The following is a 23,082-nucleotide window of genomic DNA, read 5'->3' as shown; positions in this document are numbered from 1 at the left end:
ACGGTCAAAATGAAAATTTTGCTTGTTTGGACCATGGTCGGCCCTGTGACTCTGTGAGGCCAAGTGGCATTGTTGATATCTTATACTCTAATACTTCACAAATTTATCCAAAACTTGAACTTGTAGAAACAAGACTATAGTATATTAGTATTCATATATCATCATGATTATAATTATAATGTATATTTGCCGATTGCTAATTAAATTGATTAATTTGCAGAATTTGAAGGAAAACATGGAAATAGGTGATCAAGCACCAACATCAGGCTGGCAAGATCCAGTGTATGTAAAGGTCTTTGTAAGAGGTTGTCGAGTTGGAAGAAACATTAACCTCAAGGCATACCCGAATTATTACTCCCTTTCCCGCGCTCTCCACAAGTTATACTACAACTTCCTCACAGGTTCTCTTCGCCCACGAAATAAACTATACATATACAAAAGTTTTTGTTTATGTGATACTATTCTCGATGTGTACTATTTTCTAGTTCTGATATTAGTTATTACTTATAATAATTTTGCATATTTGTCGAAAATATTCGTTAGTTAATTATGAACCTGGGCAAGTAAACATGGAAGAAATAATGGTACCTGATTCATTAGTAAGTACTGAACTTACTCTCCTCTATGAAGATCAAGAAGGTAATGAAATGCTTGTAGGTGATATTCCTTATGAGTAAGTACTCTTTCTTATCCTTTTATATAATAGATATATATATATATATATATATATATATATATATATATATTCTATTTTTCTTTCTTTTTTATGTTTTCTTCAATTTATTTCTTCTTTATTTGGTTAAACCAATTGCATTGCAGGGATTTTGTAACTCAAGCGAAAAAGTTGATTCTCACCAACGAATTTGCGGCTCCACAAACAGGTTACTAAATCCTAAACCGTAAACCGTAAACTAGTAGTTATATTGTTCGTAAATACTATTTTCTATTCTCACGTAGAATATGTATGGGAGTCGAATGGTTGTCTTTTTATCTCTGGGGATAACTCAATGATACATATAGTAATTCTCTAAAAGAATCTAAATCAATATTCTGATATGTTCGAATCTACACCTCTAGTTGGAGCATTTATTGAAATTTTTAAAAGGTTTCGGTTGTTGAAAGTTGAAACAACTTGAGGAACGTATCATCACGTTCGTCTCGTCGAGAGTTTGAATTTCAAACTATGATTTGCTCAAAACTGATTCTATTTGAATAAGAAATTAACTTTGAAAGTGTGGGTATAAATATGAGAAGACGTGAAAGTCTCACATCACATAATAAAATGGAAGGTGAAAGGTCTATATAAACTTCCTCTCTCATATTAGATACTCCCTATGAATGAAGCAATGACCCAATGTTTTGGGTGGTGCATTTTGCACATAGCTAGAAGTGTAGAAGCCTTTCATTTTTTTACCTTAAAGTAAATCCGATGGACAAGATTTAATCTAGATCCGACCTTTGTGTTCAAACGTGAAGGTAACTATCCAATGGCCCAATACCCGGCCCATGGTTTGGTATGATAAAAGAGCATCTAGACTCAACAATCACAAATGTCTTTTCCTCCTTATACAACTTTTGCTAATAATCACCTCTCACCTATATATATAGGTCTTGAAATCAGACTTAAAAACTTCACCTCTAATTAACAGAGAGTGAAAAACATATAAGAGTTCTTTAATACTTGCTAGCGTTCGATAGAGTGAAAAACATATAAGGGTCTTCAATCCTTTGTACCTGAGGAGATACTTCGCCTATACTGTTGGTACAATAAACATGGTGAATAATGTCTCGAGGGAAGGGATCACGCACGGGCTATTTGTTCTCTGCCCCCTAATCTTATTTTTGTTTGAAATATAATCCTTATCTGGAATTTAAACCAGAATACAAGTAATCTGTTTTACATATAGGACTATAGAATCCAACCGGTTTATCTCTTATCAATTTCAGAACGATACAAAGAATTTATCGTTATTTTAAATAAACAGTACAGTAATACAGTGATTAAAAATCAATAACCAATACACACAAACAACTCGGACATATCATATATATTGTGACAAATTTGAAGATTCTTATGATCATGTATTATTTATACAAGTTATGATAAATGGAAGAGTTTATATTATAGAGTAAAATACTTGACTTTAGTTTTGTAATTTTGCAGTGGTGATCGATTAGAGAAAGAACTTATGAAGGATCGTCAATTAGCAAGAATAAATGGAGCAGCTAGCTAATTATGATTAAGTCTGTTTTACTTTCTATAATAATTTCGCTAATATTTTGAGTCATGTTTAGTCATCGGCTATGCCGAATCTATGCTATTTATTTTCTGTTGTTTAACTATCATGGACTATAATGCAATGGTGAAAAATCGTATTATTAAGCTTATTAAATGATTTAGATTTAACACCAAACATTTTGTGTTCATGACTAGTTAAGACCACTATCTTTCGATGTGGTTTCATAGATTGGGGGATAATCTTGCTAACATATCTTGCAAAGCTTTTCTTTTATGAATGACTACTCTAACACTAATAAAATGTTTATTTCTTTCAAATTTGATTGATTAACGATCAATTAATGATCAAATTAGTCTGACACCCAAACACAAAAAATGCAACACTAGTACTCCTACCCCTAATTTTAGAGAAGACATGGAAAGAAACCTCCTAACCCTAATCTGACTCGAATGCAAAATCTATTATTTGAGCTAGTAGAAGATTGAATTGATCTGGTGGGCTAATCTCTCTTTTTGCCAAGCTTATTGCCATATCTACTCATACAAAGTGGTAGACCCAAAAGAACAACAAATCTCAACTATATTTTATTCTCTAAACTTTTGTTGTTACTTTATTGAACTTTCCTATCTTTGTCGAAACTTTTGTCGAATCATTTATAATTCATGCCTATGCGAAGCATTTAGGTCTACTCATCTTATTTTATACACGTTAACTTCAATTATTAACTGGCAACAAGAACCAAACCTCAATGGTTAAGAACGTACAACTTACAAAGTATGTTCATTTACGACCCAATGTTAATAATTCGTACACTATTTTTGTTTTCGATTATTCATTGAGTGAGGGTGGAGTCCTACGTAAACCCAACCTCAGTAAGCAAACTATTCCCTATGGAAAGAGGATATAAATTATTGTACCCCCATGATTTATTCATAATTAAATAACTATAAAGGTAAAAGAAGTAAAACAAACAAATAAAAGGGAAACATATATATAGTAATGTAGTGCCCAATCGATCGTGAGTCCACTTGTAATATCATATCAAGAATCAAATGACCCACATATAAACCAAACACACTAAAATTTTAATTGATTATCACTAGGATATTCAGTTCTATATTGTCTTTAGGTAAACAAAATCAAAATAATTTGTATAATTAATACAAATACTATTCATTTTTTTTTTGTGACGGTGCAATATTATTTTATTAAAATTTTAATATTTAGGATGTGATGATTATAACGCTATTATACAATAGGGATTTTCCGTACTAATTCATTCCTTTTATAATATTTGTACATCTAGAAGAAAAACATCAACCACAATAACGACTATCATAGTCATTTTTTTATTATATGTTGTGGGATGATGTACCAACCTTCTGGGTGATACTGTCTGCTTCGACACTTTTCAACCTCACAGTTTTAAATGACCTTACTAGATAAAAAAATGTCTAACCTCGAGGAGCACCTAATGGCGGAGCTATGAGCAGACTGCTCCTGGCTGCAGCCAGCGATAGTTCTGTTATTTTTATAAAGGAATAGGGATAATTTCGTCATTGCAGCCAGGGGATGTTTTTTGTTTCTAATTGGCAGGAAGAAGTTAGGAAACATCTAGAGAGAGAAAGAGCCGAGCTTCAGTACTTCTCGGTTCTAAGTTCTAAGGGCAAGTCCAACGTGGGGCTCGGGCTCCCAATTTTGGGAGCCCTTGATTTTTAGGAGTCCCAGGGCTTTTTTCAATTCCACCTAACAGGGCCTCCTAAATCTAAAATATGTACGTGTGTAATGTATGTGTGTAGACTTTTAATTTCAATTTTCAACTATAAATTATTAATTTCAAATATAAAATTGAAATTTAATACTATGTTAGAGAGAGAAGGAATTTTGAAAAGATGAAAAAAAAATTTAAAAAAGAAAAAATTAGAAAATGACTGAAAAAATAAATTTAAAACAATTTATATTTTTTTGAAAAAAAAAATTAGTTTAAAAGAAAAATTAGAAAAAGTGGGGTGGATCCCCTTACCCCAAATATGACCGTTGGGAGCCAGGGAGCATGGGGCTCCCAGCCCCACCGGGAGCCCAGCCCCGGGGCTCCCAGCCCCACCGGGAGCCCAGCCCCGGGGCTCCCGAGTTGGACTCTGAGGGAACACCTTGAATCCTTGATCCATAGGTTCTATTAACCTTCTCTCTCTAATCTCTATCATCTGACTCAAATCCTTCTCACTTTCTTAGTTTGTCTAAGTAACAAATATTGAAGTGAAATTTTATGTATGGTTTTTCTTTAGCTTTTATAGATTATAGAAGATTCAAAATTTCTAGAGAAATAATGTTTTCTATCTCCTATTTGTCATTCTTGTTACAGGAAATTGGGCCGGAGGCCCAATTTCTTGTATTTTTTTGTTAAAAAGACAAACCATCTTTTTTACTAGCTAGGCCCCAAGTAAGTTATAAAAATAGGCTTGAAGGACATTTTTAAAAGCACCAACTTTTTAAGAGTCAAAAATACCCTTCATTCAATTAGAAATACCTAGTAATAATCTAACTAAAAAATTAGGAACTTGAGTTTTTCTCATGAACAAACCAAATTGGATTATCGACGCCGATTAGAATTTCTGGGGTTTGAATTGATTTTGGCTATAAGATAGGTTGATGTTTTTAGGTTTTGGTGATTTAATCTATTTCCTTGTTGTTTGAAGAGGTTTTTAAGGGGTTTGATTTAGTTTTTGGTTCTAAATTCTAGAGAGAGAAAGTTTTATATACTTTCAATGGAAGGAGAATTTGATAGTGTTTCAAAGTATAATCCAACTTCTTCATTGCTTTATTTTCATTGAGTTATGAATGATGGATGACAATTTGTTAGTTTTGATGTTTATGTTCAAACTTATTTGTTGGATTTATATGAAAGTTGTGAAAATATAGTTGATGCATGCAATGTGTTTGATAAAATGCTTGAAAGAGATGTTGTTGCTTGGAATGCAACGTTAATTGGTTATACAAGACTTAGGTAGGTTGAAATAGCTATAAAGTTGTTAGATGAAATGCCTATGAGAAATATTTTTTCTTGGACAATCATGATTGGTATTTATGTTCAAATTGAGAATTTCATGAAAGCTTTGGAAGTTTTTCGAAGAAATGTACAATGATGGTGCTAGAGCTTATAAAATGACTATTATGAATTTGTAGGGGTTTTAGCTAGTTTTTAGATACAACATTCTATTAGACAATATATAATAATTTGAACAAATTTCATGTTAAATCAATTCAAAAACTAATTTGCAAACCATTTGCATGGCATTGCAAGGTGTTTGCAAGGCTCTGCAAGGTGTTTGCAAGGCTCTGCAAGGTATTTGCAAAGCTTTGCAAGGCTCTCCAAGGTGTTCGCAAGGTTGTGCAAGGTATTTGTAAAAGTCATGCAAGGTGTTCGCAAGGCTCTGCAAAGTTTTTGCAAGACTCTGCAAGGTGTTCGCAAGGCTCTGCAATTTGTTTACAAAAACCATGCAAGGTGTTTGCAAAAACCATGCAAGGTGTTTACAAGGCTCTGCAAGGTGTTTGCAAGGCAGTGCAAAGTGTTTGCAAGGCAGTGCAAGGTGTTTGCAAGGTAATTTCTTGGACTGGGGTTAGGTTGGTCTTTTTACTGAAACTGAAATTTACATAATTGCCATCAGGGAGGTGAAGCCTAAAAAACTTTGATGAATCCTTTTTAACCAAAGTCATAATTTCTTAGGGAGTTTTGGCCAAATTCCCAGTCTTGTTAATTACTAAAGCTTCTACTACAATTTTGATCAATTATTAAAACTTCTATTAAATTGTTAGGGTTGCTTATATTGATAGACTTAGCTACTAATTTGGATTATTTTGGTAACTGATTTTTGATCAAATAATTGTTCATTATTTGATTGTTCACTACTTCATTTTTAGGGTTGTTGATTTTGATAGACTCAACTACTAATTTAGGTTATTTTAGAAGTTGATTTTTGATTAATTCATTGTCAATTACTTCATAGTTTTTTTTTAGCAAATCTATTACTTCATTGTTAGGTTAGTGATTCATTTTGATTGTGTGGATACTTAATTTTGATTGTAAGTTTGTAACTTTAGGTCTACGTATGTTTCTTAGACTTTTAACAAATAAGATACATGAATTTTGTAACTTTAGGAAATCAGAGAGTAGAAATCCATCTAAGTTTGTTTTCCTTTGATGTTGATTTTATTTTAGGCTCATACGTCCGAAGATCATCAAGTATCCAAGCGAAGAAAAAAAAAACTAGATAGTGTTTTTTTTACTTCGACAAAGGAAAACAAAAAAAAAATCTACCGTTAAACTTTAATATAGGTAATTGAATATGTGATTTGTGACTGTAATGACGCAAACTTTTACTTTGACACTAAAAATTGCTTTTACATGTTACTTTCTACCATTATAATTTACAGTAAGAAAAAATTTGATGTATAGAAATTTTAGGCTAGTCCTGTATGGTTTCAAATCCTGACTCCGCCCTTGGGAGCACCACACTTCGTCTCAACACCGATGTGGGTTCGTTTACAACATACCCTCCCAGACTCTCACCGCATCATGGTAAAGCAAATAGTGTTGATAACGTGTTATGAGATGAAGCAGACTGCCTTCTAGTGATATTATCTATTTTGACACTTTTGAACCTCACAGTTTTAAAAGATCTCGCTAAAAAAAAGTAAAAAAAGATGTATAATTTCTTAAGAAAAAGACCGTAACCCATTTTATCACGGATGTAAGATTGTTTACAATAACAACATCATTGTTTCTCCGAAGAATGTATTTTGAATATTATAATATCCATTACTGGATATATTTTGATTAGTAATCCCCATCAATTATTTGTCACAAATAAGGTGGAAAGCTGAAGTGTCAACAACTTAAACTACTTGGCCACTTACTTTTCTTGGTCTTGAGTCAAACAATTGTCTTTTGAGACAATTGATACGTCAGCAAGATGGACGGTTGTGATATACTCACTCTCTTTTAGACCGGTACGACGTACATTACAAGTAATAGTAACGTATTGGTTTGAACTCTTATATTATCATGCATTTAGTTGGGTATAGTTGTTGGCAAGAACAAACTTGCAAGTCTAGAAAATTTACAAGTGATGAATGATTTTATCAAAAGTTGGATTTTCCTATACTGATTTTTATTTAAATTGTTTTCTTGAATCCCAACCCAATATAAATATACATTCGCTATTTCGAATTTGATTCAGTGGAAAGATGCTAAGTTGTTAGAGAATGTTGGTCGAACGAACATACAAGTAGAATAAGAGGTGCATAATGAGTTAGAAGTCTATGAGAAGAAAATAGGAATTCCGTTCAAAAGAGATAAACTGAAACCTAAGGGGGAAGGTCGTATTCTAGGGCTAAAAGATAACATTTAAATTATCTATCGGGTTGCATATTAATTGAAGAATCTTATAGGAGTACATGTTATAATAATTAACAACGCAAAATAAAAAAAAATCTTATGATATAGATAGTATTAATACTTAAGGGTTGTTAGAGTATGTATTATAATATATAAAAGCTAGTGTTTAGAGTCCAATCAGTACACATTGGGGTACTTCATTAACATGTAGAATAATTGTCATCACTAATGAATGTAACCCCAATTAAGCTTTCAAATTTTGTATATAAACCCCCCCATCAATGTAACTTATTAGTTAAAGAGAGAGAGAGAGACAACTTGTGGAGAGAGAACAGAGTATATTTTGAGATTACATAAAATTTTCCAACACCTCATTCATTCCCAAGTGAAAGACTTAAAGAGGAAGATGGAGATGGAACAAGTTGAGATGGGAAAAACAAAGGAAGAAGATGTTTATCAAAGGAAAGGTAAGTTATTACCTTCACTCATAAAACCTTCAAACTTCATCTCCTAAATATCTCTCCTTTCTAATTCCAATTCCAATTCCAATTCCAATTCCAATTCCACAGAACATATTCTCATTCTAATCTTCCGTCTTTATTTCAGAATATTTGTTTTTCGCGAAGAAAGGTGTCAGTTTCTAATGATCCCATAACTCAATTTTAGAGAAAATAGAATCATCCACAAAATTTATCCACTAAACAAGATTGTTACTTCAATAAGATCCACGTCGGTCTAATTAACCATTTTAGTCCTCTGGCTAAACAAATACAAAATTTGGATCAACATATATAAAATCATATTTAAATGATAGTTACTACAACCCTTAATTTGAGTATACTAGGTTTTACAAAGTATTTTTTTTTGAAACGCGCCTACTACGTACTAATGGTTTGTTTTTTACAGAATTTTTTGTAGTAGGTGTGCATCGACAAGGAAATAATCCATTGATGAGGTTTTCTTTTCTTTTGAAGTTTGTAAGTTCATGGACACAATCAAACTCGATCCCTTAAGACTTATAATACTCCCAAACAATCCCATACCAACTAACAAGATTTTAAAATTCTTCAACTTTTTTTTTTTTATTTTTCACCAAAGAGGGAGTTAAAATCTCTGATACAGAACAATTTCTTAGCATGACGATCCACATTTTTAATATACCATTTTTACCTCAACTAGTTCTAAATCTTTTCCACCTAGATTAGGCTTCGATACAGTAAGAAAAGCTCTTATCGATCACAAATCACGTAAATCATGCATATTTTTATCAAAATGCTTGCATGTCACGTCAACCAACTTTTTTTGAAGGGTAAGCTTTTCGAAAGGGAAAGCCCCTCTATTTATGAGCTCAACATGAAATAAAATACAAGGGTAGTAGTATACATTCACTATATATATATAAAAGTGTAAACCAAGATCATGGCCACTTTTAATCCACAACATTTTGTGTTTGCTCATCATCTCATCACTTTAGGCTCTTTAATTCTTTTGCCCACATCTCTCTCTCCATTCCCCTTTATTGCTTCTTCTTTTTATCAATATGTAACCAATTGATGGAACTACTAACTACTCCACTAAGAGATACTACACCAACCATATGATACGGACCACTATTCTGTTCATAGGCCACTCTAAATAGATCCTCTTTTTTAATAAGTTGATTACACAAGTATTATCCCAATTGTGACTTTAAGTTGGTTTAAATAATAACTCAAAATCTTTTTAAGCAAATTGATTTCCGATTCAGACAACAGAAAGAACAAAAAACTGAGAAGTGGGGCTAGTCGCTTAATACGTACTTCTCATGTGAGAGGACGTGTAAATGTGCAAATATATATTTGAGATTTCTCTTGGAAAAATTATACTGCATAGAAATGTGTGAGGTTATTGATTGGGAATGTATTGTGAAATACAGGCACAGTATGGACAGCAACAGCTCATTGCATCACAGCAGTTATAGGTTCAGGGATATTAGCCTTGTCATGGAGTGTGGGCCAAATGGGTTGGGTTTTAGGTCCCATCACCCTACTTACGTTTGCTGCTATAACCTATTATGCTTCAACTCTTTTGGCTGATTGTTACAGGTCTCCTCACCCAATTACTGGCTCTAGAAATCCCACTTACATGGATGCTGTTAAATCTTATCTTGGTATATACATACCTTTTTTTATTTGTCAATCTAATAGTGTGACATATATCATCAATTCTATCGTGTCTGAATCATATGTCATACTTTACAGGCCCGAAAAATGTACTGCTGTGTGCAATTATACAGTATGCAAATTTGTGGGGTGCAATGATCAGTTACACAATAACTGCTTCAATCAGTATGATGTACGTTCTTTTTTATAACTCTTTATATCTATAACAACAATAAGGCAAATATTATATCCAATGGTTGAAAGCCTCACTCTTAGATTCAATTGTGAACATCAACGGCCCGTGTGTCACTGAAATCCGCAAAAGTCGATTTAAAAGATATGAGGTTGTCTGATTAAATCCGGCCTTTCGCCCAAATACAGGTCGGTTACGAGATCAAACTGCTATCACAGACATGGGCAAAACGCGAAATGTACAACGACAGGAAATCTATTCATGGTCATGTTTGGGGCAACAGAAATTTTACTTTCTCAACTTCCAAGCATGGATAAAATAGCATGGTTATCAGTGGTAGCTGCAACAATGTCATTTGCTTATTCTATAATTAGCCTCTACTTGTGTTTTGCAAAATGGATCACCAACCATGGTGAAATCCAAGGCACTCCTTTTGGTAGTATGGCAGATGAGAGTGATGGTGTATCTTCAGCTGTTAAAATTTGGAATGCTTTCCAAGGCTTGGGCAATATTGCTTTTGCTTACACTTTCGCCGAAGTTATGCTTGAAATTCAGGTATGTGAATACTAGCTCTTTAATTTAGTACACCATAGACCCCTCAAGTGGCGCCTGCACGAGTGGTACATGCCGTGTGTGACGGAGATACTCTTCCTCTGTGACATTATTGAAAAAAGACGACGATATTAACATGAACTAAATTAAGATGATTGAAAAAGGAACGTAATCGATAAGTATGTCGTTGAATGCTGCAGGATACATTGAAAGCATCTCCTTCGGAGAATGTAGTGATGAAGAAGGCCAATTTGTATGGGCTTGGAACAACTACAATCTTTTACCTATCCATTGGTTGTGTTGGATATGCAGCTTTTGGAAATAGTGCTCCTGGAAACATCCTAACAGGGTTTTATGAGCCATTTTGGCTTGTTGATTTAGCTCACATCTGCATTGTTATCCATCTTGTGGGAGCTTACCAGGTAAATAACCCCTAATATAACCTTATATATATACATAGAAGAAGACGATCATAAGTGACGATATCTGCTTGTTTTCAGGTGTTTGCGCAACCGATATTTGCTTGTTTTGAGAGGAAGATAGTAGCACAATGGCCAAATGTGACGTTTATACATAACGTTTACACAGTACGAGTGCCATTAACAAATGGAAGTTCCTTACTAAGTTTCAACATATCAAAACTTTTGCTAAGATCGATTTTCATAGTTTTTTCGACGTTGGTAGCTATGTTATTGCCTTTCTTCAATGCCATTATGGGCTTACTCGGGGCTTCATCCTTTTGGGCTTTAACGGTACATGCTCCAGTTAGTATGACGATTGTTCAGAAAAATATCGAGAAAGGAACGCCGAAATGGATTATGTTGCAAGGTTTATCATTGTTTTGTTTTCTAATTTCTCTTGCTTCTGCAGTTGGTTCAGTTGCTGGTATTGTAGATAGTCTCAAGGGTGCTAAACCTTTCCATATTGTCTATTAGGGTTGTAAGGAAATGAAAATAAATAAAAAGGACTCTTTGTTTGATTAAGTAGTGTCTGCATTCAGAAACCCCACAACCTTAGTTTTATAAGGGGATCCGCCACGAAAAAAACTTATTAATGAACAAAATGTGACAATGATAATACCACATAGGTTAGCTTGGAAATTATTAAAAAAATGTTAAAGTCTTAAGAAACACAACGAAAAACATTAGTACATTAATTTTTGGTAGTGAAACGATACGAGGCATAAGAAAGTCCACCCTCGAGCCAACTATGATGGATGAGTTCAGCCTTTGCTTCTTCCCCTGCTGCCCCTAGCGCTACGTGCAATGGGTAAAAATGTTCTGGCGTAGGGTGCACCATTTTCGATTCAGGGGCCCTTTCTTCGAAATGATTTATGTCTTCGTGTCTGCCAAAATCAATAGACAAACTAACTCAAAATCTAACTTGAGATCTGAATGACTCGAAACAAATTTCAAAACATTTAGGACCTAAATTCGAGTTCCTCGGTGTTTTTAAAATATGGATCAAGTACAAGAGTAAAAGTTTATTCTTTCAAATACATAATTGAATTACCTGCCATTAAGAAGAGACTGATGAAGCCATGTATCAAAATTCAAAGCCCAAGGTGGAATAGGGTCATCATTCTCTCCAAGGGCATCCAAGTTATGGGTTGCACTACCCGACCCGATTATAAGTACCCCTTCATCTCTTAATGGAGCCAATGCCTTGCCCATATTGTAGTGATGGGTTCCATCAAGTTCGGGTTGAACCGACAATTGACATACTGGAATATCTGCCTCTGGATACATGAGAATTAGTGGTACCCAAGCCCCATGGTCGAGCCCACGGGTATTATCTTCTTTGACCTTTTCAAATCCGGATCGGGTCAAAAGTTCCATAACCCGGTTTGCCAATTTTGAAGCTCCTGGTGCTGGATACTTGAGCTACAAAAGGGGAAGAAGAAAAATTCAACCAAATCAATTTGGGGAACCCCGCAGGCAGGCAGGCAGGCAGGTTATAAACAATAAGAAGAGACAGATAAAATGAAAGTGAAAGAGAGAGAGAGAGAGAGAACCTGAAAGAGAGGCTCTCGGAGAGGGAAGCGTCTAAAATCGTGGATGGTGGAGTAGTGACCACCACCATTGATATTAGGGTTATTAACGGTTGGATAAGCAGTTTCCCAGTGAGCTGAGATAATGAGGATGGAAGTAGGTTTATTGTGATTGAGTATTTTTTGGTGCCAAGATTTCAAAAATGAGTTTGCTGGCATCTTATCATCTATTGCTAGAGATGGTTCTCCATGCGAAATGAAATATGTATCCATCTCTCTCTCTCTACTTCTCTTTCTCTCTCTCTAGATTACAGTCTAGAGTGTCGGTTCAAATAGTAACCCACATTTTCAATACGGGTCTATATCATACAATATTTTCCTACTTTGATAATAATTGAGATTTCTTTAGTTGTAAGAAGGGCTACATTCAATGAACCATGGTCACATATCATTCACACAAAAAGTTTGATTGCTTACATAATAATAATAATAATAATAAATAAATAAAATTAGTTCGAAGAGATCTCTCATATACAATATATTAAGAGATCCTGCAATATAGAAAACAGATCATGCAAAACATAAAATATAAATTAGCTCATATCTTCTCTGAAACTTCAAAACACGATTCCCGATATGGACACAGCTAGGATTTTAAGCCAACCACGACTAGTCTAAAACTAGAGACATTTTTTTGGTGAATGTTTCATTATTCCACCTTATGTCTAAAAAAAAAGTAATCCTAAGTATAATATTTCAAACATTTACATAAGAATAAATAAGAATCACATACTTTATTAACCATTACAACATCGTAAAGGGAAGAAACTAATGATTTAAGGTTATTTGCTTACACAAAGAAGTAATAGATGTGACAGGTATTTTTGGGACAAACTATAACATAAAACATATTTTTTTTGAAAGATATAACATAAAACTTAGTTTCAATGGAACCTAAACAAATTGAATTACAAGAAAAAAAAAACAACAAAAAAAAGGTGCATAAATTAACACTTATAAGTTTTATTTCCCGGGTCCACTCGGCCCTTGAATCCCGGTCTCCATATTGGACAGACACACGTTATTAACCAATTAAAATGCGATTCGCGCATATAAAAATAATAAAGCTACAAATTGAAATGTGATACCCAAACAGACAAAAAGAACATGACACAAAGAAAAGAAAAACCTAGTGGAAGCAATTGAAATTTCAAATAACAAGAAGTGGAAGCCAATTGCAGCAAATAAAAAGAGGAGGAAGCAAAATACTATATACTTTTCAACCATGATAGAGTCATGAACTTATGAGGACAACTTCGTTGAGAAACGATAAGAAGAGTAAGAAAGTGCACCCTCGAGCCAACTATGATGGATGAGCTCTGCCCTAGCTTCTTCACCAGCAGCCCCAAGCGCTACATGTAGTGGGAGGAAATGTTCGGGTAAAGGGTGCACCATTTTTCCGTGAGGTGCTTTTGTCTCGTATTGATTTATGTCTTCGTGTCAACAGAAAAATATTTATAAAAATACCCATAAACAACAACAACAACAATTATTTTCAAATTCTGATAAAAGAATGCCATTTTACCTTCTATTGATTAGAGCATCTGTGACCCATGTGTCAAAGTCGGAAGCCCAGGATGGAATTGGATCATCGTCGTTACCAAGGGCATCCAAGTTGTGGGTTGCACTCCCCGACCCGATTATAAGTACGCCTTCGTCTCTAAGAGGAGCTAATGCTTTGCCCATTCTGTAGTGTGATAAGTTCCATCCTGGTGGGTTTGAAGGGAAAGTTGGCATACTGGAATATGAGCCTCTGGGTACATGAGACTGAGTGGGATCCATGCACCATGATCAAGCCCGCGGGTTTTGTCTTCTTCGACCCGATCAAACCCAGATTGGGATAATAGTTCCACAACCCGCTTTGCTAATTTTGGACAACCCCTTGCAGGATACTTGAGCTTGCAGAAATAAAAGCAGATGTTTATACATATAATAGGAAGTTCCCGAACATGAACAATGAATTATAATTCCGTCTATTTTGGTGGCGTAGGAGGAGGTTCATATTAAGTTGGTTGTCACTGGTGGAGTGATCGGGCTTTAGATATCTTTCATGTCGTTGGTATTTATGTATCTTTCATTAGTATAAGTTTAACTTAGGCGGTCATCGTGTTTGTCACATCTTCATGATGTACCAATGACTTGTAACGACTAACTAACTTAGATCGCAGTCCATCTCTCAAAAAAAAAAAAAAAAGTTAGACCAAAAAAGAAAAGAGGGAAAGAAAGTAAGAAGTGAAGCATGGCATAAAATTGAAAGGCAGGTGGGAATAAGTGGAATATAAACCTGAAAGAGAGGCTCCCTGAGAGGTAAACGGTCAAAATCATGGATGGTGGAATATTGATCACCTCTGTTGATATTATTAACAGTTGGAAATGAAGTTTCCCAGTGTGCTGAGATAACAAGGATAGAAGTTGGATCTTGTTTGTGTATAGAGTCTTGCCATGACTTCAAGAATGACCTAGCCGGCATCCCCTCTTCTATTGCTATTAATGGTTTTCCATGTGTGTTATAACTGAAAGTCGCGGAAGCTATCGAACCTATCCTAGAAATTGATCCGATTATGAAGATTAATCGTAAAGCTAAGCCAAAATCTAAATATGCGAACAGAATTAACGAGGTTCGGCTTTAAAGCCTACGTCCTCGGGCGAACAAGAAATCTTTATTGAAGGATAGATGAAGACGACTAACACAACCCGCAAGTTCGTCCCAAGATGGTACCGTATAGAAATTAACCTTCTATACTAAATCTTCGACGACCGAGAAATTTAACACCGCTAAAAAACTATGAAAAATTTCTCTCACTCTTGCTCTCTCTCTCTAGCTCTCTAAAGAAGAGTTGTTGTTGCTTGTGTTGGTGTGTTGTTGATGTTGATCAACCCCCTATTTATATTATTATGAGGCGGTGGGATCCCAATTCAAGCATCCAATTTTGGAAATCCATTGAAACCGCCTGTGAGCAAATTGGAAACCCATGGAAACCGCCTATGAGCAAATTGCCAAATTGAAACCAAAACAGCCTATTTCCAATTTCAACCCAAACCGCCATCCATCATCCTAAACCGCCTCTCACAATTCTCCACCTCGTACATAATTTGATATACTTCAAATTTTGGACGAACACCAGGATACTCCTTGTAAGATATCGACTTCTTGTAACTTCATCCGACTGCACCATATGGCCATGGTTGCCTACGTACCCTTTTATAGGATCAAGCCTACCGTAGTTCTACCAACCCTTCACATAAAGATTACCTTGTCGTCATTACGCCCTTTCGGGCAACTTAACACGAGCCGATTTGTAGCAATTCCAGGCAATGCTGAAACTTGCTACATGTCACCACTTTAGTCAACATGTCCGCGGGATTCTCATCTGTGTGTACCTTCATGAGAGAAACATCACCTTCCTCTATGACATCTCGTACAAAGTGATACCTGACATCGATATGCTTAGTACGAGCATGATGGACCTGATTCTTCGCCAAGTGGATCGCACTTTGACTATCACACCATACATCCACGCACTCCTGTTTAATCCCTAGATCATCTAGAAGACCCCACAACCACAATGCTTCCTTCACACCCTCGGCCATAGCCATATACTCGGCCTCCGTAGTAGATAACGCAACTGTAGATTGTAACATCGATCGCCAACTAACTGGAGCACCATGTACCTTAAATACATAACCAGTAGTAGATCGTCTTCTATCTAGATCGCCAGCATAATCCGAGTCAACATAACCGCTTACCTGACATGTGTCTCCACCAAAGCACAAACCCGTATCAACGGTACCCTTCAAGTAACTCAAGACCCACTTCACAGCTTCCCAATGTGTCTTCCCCGGGTTTGCCATAAACCTACTAACCACACTGACCACCTGTGAAATGTCCGGACGAGTACACACCATAGCGTACATCAAACTGCCAACTGCACTAGCATACGGTATACGATCCATATGATCCTTCTCCACCGTAGTAGTGGGAGATTGTTTTCCCGAGAGCCTGAAGTGTGGTGCCAAAGGTGTTGACACCGCCTTCGCATTCCGCATCCCGAACCGAGAAACTACTCGTTCGATGTAACCTTTCTGATTCAAGTACAGTTTCTTACTTGACCGCTCTCTCTTAATCTCCATTCCTAGTATCTTCTTTGCAGCGCCCATGTCTTTCATCTCAAACTCTTGACTGAGTTGAGATTTCAACTTATCTATCTCCACCATGCTTCGAGAAGCAATAAGCATGTCATCCACATACAAAAGGAGATAAATAAAGTCACCTTCGCGAAGCTTCTTGATGTATACACAACAATCATAGTCACTTCTGCGAAAACCATGTTTTAGCATGAAAAAATCAAATCGTTTGTACCATTGGCGAGGGGATTGTTTCAATCCGTAAAGAGATTTCCTCAAACGACATACTTGATTTTCTTTGCCCTCAACCTTGTATCCCTCTGGTTGAGCCATATAAATTTCTTCTTCCAAATCTCCGTGCAAGAAGGCGGTTTTAACATCGAGTTGTTCCAGCTCAAGATCACTATGAGCAACAATACTCAATAGCACCCGAATAGAAGTATGTTTCACGACCGGTGAGAAAATCTCATTGTAGTCGACCCCTTCTTTATGTGCATAACCCTTGGCCACTAGTCTTACCTTATACCTTGTACCCTTGATCTCGGAAGAATCCTCTTTCTTCTTATACACCCATTTACAACCAATAACAGACTTATCTTCGGGCAATGGGACAACCTCCCATGTCTGGTTCTTGTGAAGAGACTCCATCTCTTCTTGCATAGCAACCAACCAACTCTCTCTTTCCGCCACGGTAATAGCTTGTTTGAAGGTGACCGGCTCGTCGTCTTCCACCGAGAGTGCATATTCAACCACATTTGCCTGCCCGTAATGCCTAAGAGGTTTGTCTGACCCTAACCTCTGTACCGGCTTATATAACCGTTTCGGCCTAGTGTGTACCGAAACATCCTGCTGTTGTTGTTGTAAAACTTGTGTACCTTCCCTTTGAACCTCCTCATGATCGGGTTCATCAATTTCCTCATCCTGAGTATTATCCTGATGCTCCACCTGATCATGATTCCTAGAAACCCGTTGGTCTTCGGCTTCTACTTCTACTACTTGAGCTTTAGTAGACCCAACATCACCACAACTAGGCACCGTAGCTTTCGCCATAGCTACCATAGATGACTCATCAAACACCACATCTCTGCTGATTACAAACTTCTTGTCTTCCGTACACCATAGCCGATAACCCTTGACTCCTGTAGCATATCCTAAGAAAATTGCCTTCTTTGCTCTATTGTCAAGTTTGTTACCTTTAACATGGTAATAGGACGTACAACCGAAAACCTTAAGTCTCCCGTAATCTGCATGTTCACCTGACCACACCTCGTAAGGTATGCCACCATCTAAAGAAGAATGTGGAGACCTGTTCACAATATAACAAGTTGTAGCAACAGATTCTGCCCACCATTCTATGCCTAATCCCGAATTGGAGCGCATACATCTAGCCTTCTCAAGTAGTGTACGGTTCAATCTCTCTGCGACTCCATTCTGCTGAGGTGTGTTTACTACTGTCCAGTGCCTCAAAATGCCTTCCTGATTACAAAACTCCTTGAATGCCCCATCCGTGTACTCGGTCCCATTATCCGATCTTAACGTCTTCAGCTTTCGACCAGTTTTGTTCTCAACCATTGCTTTCCACACCAGGAACGTGTTGAATACCTCATTCTTATGCTTCAGAAAATAAAGCCAGACAAATCTCGAATGATCATCAACGAATGTAACAAAATACCTGGAACCACCCTTGGAAGGTAACTTTGCCGGTCCCCAGACATCGGTATGTACGTAGTCTAATACCTCTTTGCTCCTGTGCTTGCTTGTAGAGAACGTCACCCTGTGTGCCTTCCCGAACACACAATGCTCACAAAACTCCATGCAAGGCTTCTTCATGTCCTTCAACAAGCCTTTCCCGCACATCAGAGATAGACCCTTTTCTGACATATGCCCAAGGCGCATATGCCAAAGCCTCGTACTAGCCGTTGGATCCCTTCCACTGATTCCTACTGCTACATCTCCAGTAATTGTTGTCCCCAAAAGTTTGTATAAATTACCGTAACGAGTACCTCTCATTACCACCAAAGAACCCTTAACGACTTTTATGGAGCCATTCTCTATAATTATCTTACAGCCGTTCCGCTCCAACACACCAAGGGAAATTAGATTTTTCCGCAAATCGGGTATGTGTCTTACGTCCGTCAATGTTCTCACCACTCCATCGTGCATCTTGATACGTATTGTTCCGAGTCCCACAGTTTTACATATACTATCATCACCCAGTATAACTGTACCACCATCTATACTCCTATAGGTAGTAAACCACTCCCTATTTGGGCACATATGGTGTGACGCCCCTGAATCAAGCATCCACTTATCGAAGATCTTCTTAGACACCTCTGTCACCGAGAAACATTCGTCCGGCTCTTCTGACACATATCCCGCCTCTTGCATCTCTTGTTTCTCCTTGTAGCCTTCGTTCTTTTGCTTCAACTTTCTCTTTGGACAAGCCGCTTTATAGTGGCCAAGCTCACCACAACTAAAGCACGTTTTCTTGAAAGAGCCTCTAGATTTGGATTTAGATTTCCCGCCCTTTCCCTTTCCCCTTTCATTACTCCTCCCCCTCGTTACAAACAACCCTTGTGCTTGTTCTTTGTCTACTCCACCCGACGCCATACTGCTAGTAGCAACCTTACGAAGGTCATCCGCTAATAGCGAATTTCTCGTCTCTTCCATGCTTAGACTATCACCAACAAGCATCAAAGTTTGAACAAGGTTCTCATAGGATTTAGGCAATGAAAGTAACAATATGAGGGCTTGGTCTTCATCCTCAACCTTAACATCAATATCCTTCAAATCTGAGATAATCCTGTCAAACCTATTCACATATTCCTGAATAGAAGAACCCTCTTCCATTCTACATGTGAATAATTTGGATTTTAAGTAGACCCGATTCGTTAAAGTTTTCGTCATGAAACTGCTTTCTAGCTTTAACCACACACCCGCCGCCGTTGTTTCTCCGTCTACTAGGAACGCCACGTCCCTCTCAAGACACAACATAATGGTAGCCCGTGCTTCGAGATCTAACTCCTCCCAATCCTCATCTGACATATCTCCTGGTTTCTTTCCCGTCAACGTCTTGTGTAATTTCTGCGAGATTAACAGATTCTTCATCTGCATCCGCCAATAAGAAAAATCGTTTTTCCCATTGAACTTCTCTATCTCATATTTCCCTGATTTGACCGTACCACTTCTCGATCCCATCTTCTCTTCGTTCAATTTCAACAAGGCTCTGATACCAATTGTTATAACTGAAAGTCGCGGAAGCTATCGAACCTATCCTAGAAATTGATCCGATTATGAAGATTAATCGTAAAGCTAAGCTAAAATCTAAATATGCGAACAGAATTAACGAGGTTCGGCTTTAAAGCCTACGTCCTCGGGCGAACAAGAAATCTTTATTGAAGGATAGATGAAGACGACTAACACAACCCGCAAGTTCGTCCCAAGATGGTACCGTATAGAAATTAACCTTCTATACTAAATCTTCGACGACCGAGAAATTTAACACCGCTCAAAAACTATGAAAAATTTCTCTCACTCTTGCTCTCTCTCTCTCTAGCTCTCTAAAGAAGAGTTGTTGTTGCTTGTGTTGGTGTGTTGTTGATGTTGATCAACCCCCTATTTATATTATTATGAGGCGGTGGGATCCCAATTCAAGCATCCAATTTTGGAAATCCATTGAAACCGCCTGTGAGCAAATTGGAAACCCATGAAAACCGCCTATGAGCAAATTGCCAAATTGAAACCAAAACAGCCTATTTCCAATTTCAACCCAAACCGCCATCCATCATCCTAAACCGCCTCTCACAATGTGATATGAAATAACTATCCATCTCTCTTTCTTCTTTCTTTGTTCTCTATCTTTTGAGTTGATCAACTTGAAACAACATCTATCTTTTATGTTATAAAGGCTAGCTATAGGTGGCCTAATATTTTTGTTTATGTTATAGCCATTAGTCACTTGCCAAATTTCAGTACATGACATTATAATATATACTTCATTCATTTTAGGAATAAATATATTTATCTTGTTTTCTTAAAGTAGATCAATTATGTATGGACTGTGGAGAAAGTTCTGTTTTTAATTAGTTTTTTTTTTTGTCGAAACTTCGAGACTAGTTAGATAATATGTCCATACAGAGTAGGTGGTAAACAACTGCTATTGGATCTAGTGGGTGATTAATTGATTTCTTTTTTCTACAAATAGCAAGCTATATATGGCTCAATTATTTCTTGTTAGGTAATTAGGGTCTACTTATAGGCTCCAATTTTATATCTTTGTAATAGCAAATGTGAATGTGTCAAAATACTACTACTTAAAACAACATAATATTCGACCAAAAGCATAATCAACATCTCTCAATCTACACATAGAGAGAGAGAGAGAGAGAGAGAGAGAGATCAAACAAAGAGTTGTTGAGGAAATCAGTTGATAACAATGAAGATTGATGACTCAATTTGTTGAAAAACGGTATGAAGCATAAGAAAGTGAACCATAACTCCAACTTCGATGAATTAATTCGGCCTTAGCATTTGGACCCGCTGCTCCAAGTGCTACATGTAGTGGTAAAAAGTGATCCGCCGACGGGTGCGCCATTTTCGCGTGTGGTGCCTTCTTCTCGTACTCCTTCACATCTTCATGTCTATCAAAAAGCAAAACACAAGAAATTTTGTCTAGTATGATTACCATCTGGAAATTTACATAGTTCTTACTGACAAAGTTCTTTTCCGAAAAAAAAAACCTTTCTTGAAGGAGGTCTAAGATTTTAAATTTACAACCTTTGTATACGTCGGTTAAGCAGTTGGGATCATTTGATCCACCAGAGTAGCTCGACTCTCGAGAGTCTAGGTTGATCCCAAATCAAATCTCCGTGTTACAAGTGTCAGTATAATCACCTTCCGTTGGCCATGAACCAGAGATGGCTAGCTCCCTCAGCTACCCATCTCCCATCTTATACAGTAACGAACAATGCTATTAGGCCAGACTACCCAGGGCTTGAAATGGCCCAACGAAAGCAAAATTTTCACATGCTGTCAGCAAATTTGCCTTCTGAGACATTTATTGTCGGGCCAAATAACATTTATCAATGAACATTTCAATCTTATCAAAAAAAGGAAAAAAGTTCTTTGAGTATTGATGAAATTTACCTTCCATTGTAGAGAGATTCTTTGAGCCAAGAATCAAATTGCCTAGCCCATGGAGTAATAGAACCATCAGTGATCATAGGTACCCTAGAATTATGAGTTGTACTTCCTGACCCAATTATAAGGACACCTTCCTCTCTCAAAGGACTCAATGCCCTTCCTAAGTTATAATGATAAGTTCCTCCTTTCCCCGTTTGTATCGAAAGTTGACACACCGGAATGTTCGCCTCTGGGTACATAAACATCAATGGAACCCAAGCTCCGTGGTCTAACCCACGAGATCTGTCTTCGTTTACGCGTTTAAACCCACCGTTACTCATCAATAATTCCTTCACCTTCATTGCCAGCTCCGGTGCTCCCCGGGCCGGATATTTGAACTGTTAAGAGTAATGGGTAAATTTAGTATGTTTGGTAAAATTTAGAAGTGGATTCCAATGGGTAAATTGTTTTTCTTAAGAATTCCAATTCCACTCCTTGGTGTAGAACGAGGAAAAACAGATTTTCTTGTAAAATAGTTCAATAGAATATGATCTATCCGCACCAACAAGAGACACAGGCAACAGACAAACGGACAGACAAACAGAGAGATAGGTAAATAGATGTTACCTGATACATGGAGCGAGGGAAACCATAGAAGTCGTAAATGGTTTCATTCCGACCAGAGACGACATTAACGGTAGGATGGGAGGTCTCCCAATGAGCAGAGATGAGTAAAATAGATTTTGGTTTCTGGGGAAGTAAGACTTTTTCTTGCCATGTTTGTAGGAAATTCCTAGCTGGTGAATTTTCCTCAATTGCTAGTGATGGAGGTCCATGAGAAATGAAAATCGTATCCATCCTTAGTCTATTCTCTTGATATTTGATCCCCTCAAATTGATTTGAGATTTTGTAAGAGAGGAGAAATAATCAAGAAAGAAATTAGAATCCAGAAAACTAGAAGAAAGAACCAATAGTTGCCTTAGTAAGAAAGCTGTTTTAATTGTTTATTGGTACCAAGGAAAAAAGAAAGAATTCTTTAAAGGGGAAGACGCCCTTTTTGAACAGAAAAAGATGCATCATGGGCTTTGAAGCAAAGACTTCTTTTTTTCACACGTTTTTGTTATATTTTCTTCTCCTGTTTTGGTGTATCCAATTTTTGTTCCAACCCTGATGCGCTGCTAGACATTTATCTCGGTCGAATTCCGAGCGGCGTGTATGTGTTCTGACAGTATTTAGAGAACGAAATGCCACCATAAGTGTCCGGC

General features: G+C 36.9%; 3 protein-coding genes and 1 pseudogene across 4 annotated transcripts; 1 reads left to right on the top strand and 3 right to left on the bottom strand.

The window, feature by feature from the left end:
* The first annotated feature begins 7,327 nt into the window (after positions 1-7,327).
* LOC147535014 (amino acid permease 6-like) lies at positions 7,328-11,504 on the top strand. Its single transcript, XM_086647295.1, has 6 exons — positions 7,328-8,102; positions 9,551-9,784; positions 9,876-9,969; positions 10,158-10,524; positions 10,722-10,943; positions 11,022-11,504. Exons 1-6 carry the CDS (start codon positions 8,042-8,044, stop codon positions 11,454-11,456), a joined length of 1,413 nt encoding a protein of 470 aa, XP_086503421.1. The 5' UTR covers positions 7,328-8,041; the 3' UTR covers positions 11,457-11,504.
* An 82-nt stretch (positions 11,505-11,586) lies between these two features.
* Positions 11,587-12,920, bottom strand: LOC147535013 (4,5-DOPA dioxygenase extradiol-like). Its single transcript, XM_086647296.1, has 3 exons — positions 12,536-12,920; positions 12,034-12,404; positions 11,587-11,866 (listed from the first exon to the last, which is right to left on the bottom strand). Exons 1-3 carry the CDS (start codon positions 12,782-12,784, stop codon positions 11,674-11,676), a joined length of 813 nt encoding a protein of 270 aa, XP_086503422.1. The 5' UTR covers positions 12,785-12,920; the 3' UTR covers positions 11,587-11,673.
* A 702-nt stretch (positions 12,921-13,622) lies between these two features.
* Positions 13,623-15,618, bottom strand: LOC147535012 (4,5-DOPA dioxygenase extradiol-like; annotated as a pseudogene). Its single transcript, XR_015228140.1, has 4 exons — positions 15,581-15,618; positions 14,856-15,084; positions 14,095-14,469; positions 13,623-14,010 (listed from the first exon to the last, which is right to left on the bottom strand). The product of XR_015228140.1 is annotated as a 4,5-DOPA dioxygenase extradiol-like (transcript).
* A 5,333-nt stretch (positions 15,619-20,951) lies between these two features.
* Positions 20,952-23,063, bottom strand: LOC147535011 (extradiol ring-cleavage dioxygenase-like). The gene is made up of 3 exons (XM_086647297.1): positions 22,445-23,063; positions 21,842-22,215; positions 20,952-21,336 (listed from the first exon to the last, which is right to left on the bottom strand). Exons 1-3 carry the CDS (start codon positions 22,673-22,675, stop codon positions 21,147-21,149), a joined length of 795 nt encoding a protein of 264 aa, XP_086503423.1. The 5' UTR covers positions 22,676-23,063; the 3' UTR covers positions 20,952-21,146.
* Positions 23,064-23,082: the final 19 nt, after the last annotated feature.

The sequence above is a fragment of the Eschscholzia californica genome, unplaced genomic scaffold (genome assembly GCF_041429995.1).
Source record: "Eschscholzia californica isolate CP2 unplaced genomic scaffold, dmEscCali1.0.p SCAF_6, whole genome shotgun sequence".
Lineage (NCBI taxonomy): Eukaryota > Viridiplantae > Streptophyta > Magnoliopsida > Ranunculales > Papaveraceae > Eschscholzia > Eschscholzia californica.
The sequence above is the reverse complement of the archived record's forward strand: the minus strand, read 5'-3'. Positions and strand labels throughout refer to the sequence as shown.